Here is a 7,795-nt window from a genome sequence, read left to right as displayed (position 1 = left end):
TGGTGTCGGGGGCTGGAGACATCAAGCTGACCAAAGATGGCAACGTGCTGCTGCAGGAAATGGTGAGCTAGTTCTTGCCCTAGCGGGGGTGGGAGCCTGGGGGGTGGGCTTTGGGAGGCAGGAGGCTGCTCGTGTTCGCTTTGAGGGTCTTCTGCTGAGACCCCTCCTGCCCCTGGATGTGTTTCTGTGGTGTTTAGCCCCGTGCATTGAGATGCCAGTGTCCCTTGGGAAGAAGGTAAAGAAGCGCAGTTTGGTAGATGCTGAATAAAGTTTGTGTGCTAATTTGGCAATTCAAAAGGAAATATGGACAGTTTAAATCATGATAGTAGCACTTTTGTTGCCTTCAGTTTATGCATAGCATCCCTCTGCGGTACTTGAGCAGGCCTGGGACAGAGCTCACCATGGCTGCGTGGCCTGGAAGGTGTTGCAGTCTGGGTGATGGATGCAGCTCACATCGCTTTCTTGTCGAGTCTGGGACTGTATCACAGTTTCCCCCCTGGAGGAATGAAGGTTACACGGTGTGGGGGGGTCGCCCTGTGGAGTCTCACGTGCTGGGGGCTGGTGGTGTGGCCACCTTCCCCATGGGCCCTGTGTCCTGAGGCTGTGGGGTTGCACTTGGTCCCTGTCCCCTGCCTGTGAGCGCGGGTGGAGTATTGCATCCACCAGCTGTCTGCTGTAATTCAGCATAAAGTATTGGCGTTTATATACGTGGTCATCGGGCAGATAGGAAAAAATCATTCAATTGTTTCATTCAGGCTAGAAGTAGTACTTGAAAAATAACAATGTCAGAAAGCTGAATAACAGTATAAATGGTCCTATTCTATTTTATCTCACTTGCTCAAGTATAAAGCACCAACCGTTTCAAACGTGGATACTGTTCTGTGAGTTCATAGGCTTCAGCCTAGGCTAAAATACTCCAGTCAGCCATTGGAGGTGCCAAGTGATACGCGTGTTCCTTAAATTCTCTAAGTAACCTAAGGTCACGTGTGCTGGTTGTCCAGTTTGGCCAGACAGGCGTGATGCTCGTAGCTGAAACACCAAATGTACTACTTACCAGAGGAACTGACAAGCAGCAAACTAATTCAATGTTCTTTAATTTCATAAGAATGAGTAAAATAAACTGCCAGAGGAATAGCAAACCAGGTACGTTATGTACAGCACTGATCATGCAGAAATTCCTAAATGAGCTCCAAACGTGCTGGTTTTGGTGCCAGCAGCAGTCTAGTTGCGATGGTGCATCTGCTGCCTGGAGGAAAAAAGGACTCTGTCAAGTTCATAACGAGTTGAGGACTAGTTTGGCTGTTGGCACTGAACATTTTTGTGTATAGATAAATAATCTGAGGGAAGAAATAGTGTTACATGGATTAATTCAATCAACCTATTATCAAAGTGATCGTTGTTGTTAATTAGTGTTTGTTGAAACCTGCTAAATTTAACTCGAATCATTAAAATATCAGCTAGTATTTTGTTAGCTGATTTCAGATTGCTCGCTTCCTGTACCAGTGCAATAAGACTTTACTGCTCAGCTTCTTGTTTTTGTTTAGCAAATACAACACCCCACAGCCTCCTTGATAGCAAAAGTGGCAACAGCGCAAGATGACATCACTGGAGATGGTACCACTTCAAATGTCTTGATCATTGGAGAACTCCTCAAGCAGGCAGATCTCTATATTTCTGAGGTATGTATGCAGTGTTTCTGTTGTAGGTGGACAAGTTACAAGCTTTGTCTGAGACAGTTGAACTTGTTTTGTTTAATGCTTAATACTCATAAGTAAAACATGAGAATGAATATATATTTCTGCTTAAAATGAGTGCGTCACAGAACTTAAGCGGGGAAAAGCCAGAGAGGAGGACTTCAGACTTATTCAAAATCAAAACTGCTTATTGTGGGTACGGTAGCTTTTAATAAGGTTTTGTGAGTTAAAATGCTGCTTTTACTTGTATATTATCAAGGAGATCCTCCCTGGTATTACGTACTATGTGGATAGTAGAAGTTACAGAATAGGAATTCACATTGCACAGTGAACACCCAAGCGTTCTTTGTAGTTCCCTTGGTTTCAATTCTGTGCTAGAATAATCTGTACTTTTCCTCTGCATTGGAAGGATTTACATTCCTTTTACATGTATTCAGAAGGACAGTACATTTTCTTCACTTTTCCGTGTGTTTTGATATTAACGTGGAGTGTTGAAACCACAGGTGGAATGTGTGAAAAAGTGCCATTTTGTCTTCTGTTGTCTAATGATTTCCCTTCTTGCCTCGCATTAGGGTTTGCACCCTAGAATAATAGCAGAAGGATTTGAGATTGCAAAGGAAAAAGCACTTGAGGTTTTGGAGCAGGTCAAAGTAACCAAGGAAATGGACAGGGAGACCCTTGTAGATGTTGCCAGAACATCCCTCCGAACTAAAGTTCATACCGAGCTTGCTGACATCCTGACAGAGGTAAGTGAATGTCTTTTCTGCCTCTTTCCATGTGAAGAGGTCCAGGTTTTAAATGGCTGTGATTGTTACGTGAGTGAAGGGTGAATGGAAAGCTGTGAACTTGGCACTTTTAGAAGACTAATGGTTCTTTTGGGTTTTTTTTCCACCCCCTCTCTCTTCCAGGCTGTAGTAGATTCTGTTTTGACCGTCAGAAAACCAGATGAGCCTATTGACCTCCACATGGTAGAGATTATGGAGATGAAGCACAAATCGGAAACTGACACAACGTAAGTCATGAGTATCCTTGAGCTTCAGATTAGTGGTGCCCTGACCTTTGAGTAGCCCATGGGGTTTTTTTTCTCTTTTTAGAAGAACAACTTGAGTGTCTTAAGGGGGTGAAAGAAAGGCAGAAATACAGATTTTGGGGTGTGAGTTAACTAGACAGCAGAAGTTCCCCAGGCAGTGAACTTGATTCCCTGACGAGATTTTTTTAAGAGTAACACTGGCTTGGACTTCTATTTCACTTCGGTCAGATGTGGCTATTTGCTTTATAGCGATGTTGTGTATATATATATGGTTTTTTTCTTAGCAGTAGTGTCTGTGGCTCAATTCTGCTTTAGGCTTGTGTCTATTTAAAATTTGGTAAATGGAAACAGGATTGTAGTCACCTAGTTGGATATTCCATGGGCTCTTACATTTACGTCAGTGGCATGGATGAATTCTGCACTAGCTTTCCTCAGTAGCTACTGCAGTCAGACACTATGCCAGAATAAATTCCTGTTTCACACTCTGGTTGGCATGCTTTTTATGTGAGAATGGGCATGCCCTTGGAGGTGGGATACACGGTGATTGTTTAATCCCAACACAAGTGCACGGGCAGTTTGTGTTTGGCCAGTTGCACAGTTGTCTGACTAGTCTGCACTTCCGTGGAGTGTGTGTCTTCTGTGTTGACACACTTAAATGTTTTTTAATCTTTCAGGCTGATTAGGGGCCTGGTTTTGGATCATGGTGCTCGTCATCCTGACATGAAGAAAAGAGTGGAAGATGCTTATGTTCTTACTTGCAACGTGTCTCTAGAATATGAGAAAACGTAAGTACACAGCAGCAAGGTGAGAAGCAGAAGATGCTTCTGTCTGAAAAAGACATTTATTTAAGGTGTGCTTAAATAAGAACCAAAAGGACTGCACAGAGTCTTCTAGAGCAAGGCAGGTAGTGTAGAAGGTGGAATGGAAGAGGTGAAGCTCCTTCTGCAGTCCTTTTTTGGAAAAGGGAGGCTGGTGGCTGAGAAAACATCTTGGAGAGGCAGAGCTTCATAGTGGTTTTTATTTTGTAGTTTCACTGAACAGTGTCTGGAGCTCCTTCCTTTCTTGGGCAAAATTTTCTATTCTGGAGTGAACAGCTAAATATACTTCAGAGTTTGCTCAGTTTCAAATGGAGAAGCTTTGAACTGGAGACAGGAACAGCTGCACGTTGCGTGCTGGTTTTGGGGAGAGTCTCGTACTGTTTTGATCATTTTTTAAAATGTAGTTGAAAGGATTGATTCCTTATGTTTATTTCTGCAGCACAGAGGATAGTTGTTTTACTGCTTTTCGTGGCTTTTTTTTTCCTCCTTCAGAGAGGTGACCTCTGGATTCTTCTATAAAAGTGCTGAAGAGAGAGAGAAACTAGTGAAAGCAGAAAGAAAGTTCATTGAAGACAGAGTGAAAAAAATCATGGACTTGAAAAGAAGGGTCTGTGGCGATTCAGATAAAGGATTTATTGTGATCAACCAGAAGGTGAGATGAAGGGTATAACTAACTAAAAAAATTAAAAACTAAAAAAAAAAAATAATTTGAAATGCTGGTTTGGCAAGCCGTGTGCTGTTTCCCTCACTTTGTACAGTTCTTCAGACAGAAATAGCTAAATTTAGGCTGATGGTCTTTTGAATGTATGCATGCCGTTCCTACTTGAAATAGGCAAGAGATTCAGCCCTGAGGAAGAACTTCTTAGTGTCAGACTGAGAGAGGGTGTTTTTAGCTTTTTCTTTATCCTGATGGTCACTTCCTTTGTTTCTAGGGAATTGACCCCTTTTCCTTGGATGCACTTGCGAAAGAAGGAATCGTTGCTTTGCGGAGAGCTAAAAGGAGGAACATGGAAAGGTCAGTTCCTGGGGAGAGGAGGGGGTAAAATAACTCTGTTCTTCCAAACTTGAACAGCAAACTGTTCAAGACCTAGGAATGTTCTATGTGCTGAAATACTTTTCTTGTGTTAGTGACTTAAGATTTCACTGAATCTAAAGCAAGTGCGAAGTTCTGTTTGTTCTCTCTCAGACTGACCCTTGCGTGTGGCGGTACTGCCATGAACTCTGTGGAGGATCTCACTCCTGACTGCCTGGGACACGCAGGGCTCGTCTATGAGTACACACTGGTGAGTACAGCCGGGCTTCCCGCTGCAGCCAGGTGAACATGCCTCTACTGACCTCACTCGATGCCAGCTTTTCGTTTGTCTTGGTGTGCCTGTGCATGAATTTTTCTTGAGTATTTTAAGAGCTACGCTGGAGCATGAATAGAGGCTGATGGCATTTCACATCCCAGCGTCCACTCGCGTGTGAACATCTACTGGGATATTTGCTCTGATCATAGTGTGTTTTCCTCTTGCTATTTCCATATTTTGCTTTTAATATCTGTAAAATTGAGAAAACAGAAATAAGGTTCTGTTCTTCTTGAAGTGCTGTTAGTGCAGAACTGAATCTGAAAGCGTTCAGGTTTTTTTTTATTGTGTGTATATGTTGATTAAGCAAATGTATGACATGAATACCTCACCCTGTTCTACAGGGTGAAGAGAAATACACCTTTATTGAGAAATGCGACAACCCCCGCTCTGTCACCCTGTTGATCAGGGGACCGAATAAGCACACGCTCACACAGATCAAGGACGCAGTCAGAGATGGTTTGCGTGCCGTTAAAAACGCAATTGAGGATGGTAAGTCTCTGCTATGTTTGGCGTTGTTAAGGATCTTCTGTTGGAATTCACCTTGAAAAATACCTTCCTTGGTATGTGATGCAGTCAGACTGAGTAGATTTCAACATGAAGGGCTTTTACTGTTCTGACACCTCATGTGTTACAAGTAGTTGATAACTGTGAGTACTTACCTGATCAGATACAAGCTGTCTTCTAAAGGATGACGGAGGAGATCAAACTACACTAAAAATTAACTGTTTAAATGGAGATGGGCACTTACTGTGAAGTCTCAGTATCGTGTTTTCCCCTTGCAGGGTGTGTGGTTCCAGGCGCAGGTGCGTTAGAAGTGGCAGTAGCTAATGCTCTTGTTAAGCATAAACCTAATGTAAAAGGAAGAGCCCAGCTTGGAGTTCAGGCTTTTGCTGACGCCCTGCTCATCATTCCTAAGGTATAAGGAACTCCTGAATAAAGTGACCTTAAAGCACGCCAAAATTGATCACTTTTTCTCATTGAGGTCTCTCTTAATTACCAACATGAAATAATGTCTCTGTTCTCTCAAAGGTTCTCGCTCAGAACTCTGGTTACGATCCCCAGGAAACACTAGTGAAGGTTCAGGCAGAACACGCAGAATCGGGGCAACTCACTGGAGTCGATTTGAACACTGGTAAGAACTTCCTAAAGGAACGGGATGATGCTATAGTAAGAAACCGTCATGGCTCAGCTCCAGGAAGAGTAAAATCACTCTGAATGCAGAAGGCTACACATCATTTCATGAAAAGCTGTGCAGAATGCCTCGGCAGGTGTCCTCTTGCTGCAGTCAGGCTTTGAGTGCTGGAGGACATAAATGCTCTCTGAGGGTTTTTTGTGAAGATCAAGCACACAGTAACACTGCGTTGGATGTAGCAAGTAATATCAGATGTTAGTGGAAAGTCTTGCATTGAGTGATGCGAACTGGTTAATCAAAGACTGTTTTACTTCTTTTGTAGGTGAGCCAATGGTAGCTGCAGCAGCTGGAATCTGGGATAATTATAATGTCAAAAAGCAACTGCTGCATTCATGGTAAATGTTTTTAAGTATTTTCACTTCAAATAGCAATGGGTGTTTGATTGTTGAAATTGATGGAGTAATGTGGAATCGAGGGATTCCGTGTAGAGGAACTAGTCTTGAAAGGCAGAAATTAAGCTGAGTTGTCTTTTGAACTATGTCAAAATGGGTATTCTAATGTTATTTATTTAATTATTCTAGCACGGTGATCGCTAGCAACATTCTCTTGGTGGATGAAATCATGCGAGCTGGAATGTCCTCCCTTAAAGGCTGAGTTGAATCTGCTGCTGTTGACGGTGGTCAGCTTTGGTCGCGCCCTGTGGAATGTCTTTCAGAAATCCACCCGAAGGCGCTCCTTAGCCGTGGGGGATTCTCCCAGAACAGAAGTCACTCTGCTGTAACAAGCAGCCCCTCCTTGGTAAACGTGGCCGCTCAGAATATTAGCAACTATTCAAATATTTGGCACTGAAAACAGTTACTTATTTTTTATTTCACTGAAGTGTACGACTGAAGTTGCTTTCCTTTTGACCCAATAAACTGTTACGTTCTGTGCTCTCTGGGTGCTGGTTATTTAAAACTTTAACATTCCGCGTACAGCCTTGGTGAGGGCTGGGCTGCAGCCTCCATGTGCAGCTCGTGGCTCCCAGCTCTGCCTGCTGGACTCCATTCTTGATTTCAGGACTTTCCGTGGCTGTGTCTTCCTGCTCTCGAGGGGGCTGTGGAAATACTGCTGGAGGCTCTGCTCCTCGTGGGGTGAGCGGTCAGACCTGGACTCAGTCCATCGCAAAGCTGGGTTAAGCCAGTCCCTTCATGGCTTTGTCCTCGCTCATGGAGTTAACGTGCTCCACAAGGGCTTGAAGGGTGTGGTGGAAGAGTCATCTTTGTTGTGACATGCAGGTAGGTTTTTAACACTTTTGGTGCTGCATTAAAGTCTTACAGACTAGATACTAGCTCCAGGCAGAATTGTATCTTTAGATCAAGAAGAGATCTTTAGATTTAGAACAGATGGTTGGGTTTATGAGAGGGGAACAGGCTCCCACAGTTAAATTTTTTTTCCATAATTCCAGTTGTGCTTTGTTACCTTAGACAGGAGTCTCCTGCCCTAGTCCCAGGTGGCTGGCTGAATGACTATAAAACCAACTTAAAAAAAAAATCACCAAAAAGCCCCAAAAAAAACAGAAAAAAAACCCCCCTTTTGCAAACGAAGCACTGAAGTGTCCCCGGGGTGGAGGTGCTTTTGCTCGCAGGAGCCTTTTCCTGGAGGAAGGTGAAATGCTTTCCACCCTTCCCTGTGCGCCCCATGTGCCGAAAGCGTCTCTTTTGTCCTCAAACCAGCGCCTCGGCTCAGCTCCTCCTCCCCCGCGGGCGAAGGTCCCGGAAACATTTACCCGG

The 7,795-nt window shown here is 43.7% G+C and overlaps 1 protein-coding gene across 1 annotated transcript; it reads left to right on the top strand.

Annotated features, from left to right (window-relative positions):
- The first annotated feature begins 6 nt into the window (after positions 1-6).
- LOC104459535 (T-complex protein 1 subunit zeta) lies at positions 7-6,955 on the top strand. Its single transcript, XM_010079663.1, has 13 exons — positions 7-62; positions 1,545-1,679; positions 2,267-2,440; positions 2,603-2,706; positions 3,399-3,509; positions 4,035-4,194; positions 4,475-4,557; positions 4,729-4,825; positions 5,233-5,380; positions 5,674-5,807; positions 5,921-6,023; positions 6,346-6,418; positions 6,605-6,955. The coding sequence occupies exons 1-13, from the start codon at positions 60-62 to the stop codon at positions 6,675-6,677; spliced, it is 1,398 nt and encodes a 465-aa protein (XP_010077965.1). The 5' UTR covers positions 7-59; the 3' UTR covers positions 6,678-6,955.
- Positions 6,956-7,795: the final 840 nt, after the last annotated feature.

The sequence above is a fragment of the Pterocles gutturalis genome, unplaced genomic scaffold, assembly GCF_000699245.1.
Source record: "Pterocles gutturalis isolate BGI_N339 unplaced genomic scaffold, ASM69924v1 scaffold16759, whole genome shotgun sequence".
Classification (NCBI taxonomy): Eukaryota; Metazoa; Chordata; class Aves; order Pterocliformes; family Pteroclidae; genus Pterocles; species Pterocles gutturalis.
The sequence above is the reverse complement of the archived record's forward strand: the minus strand, read 5'-3'. Positions and strand labels throughout refer to the sequence as shown.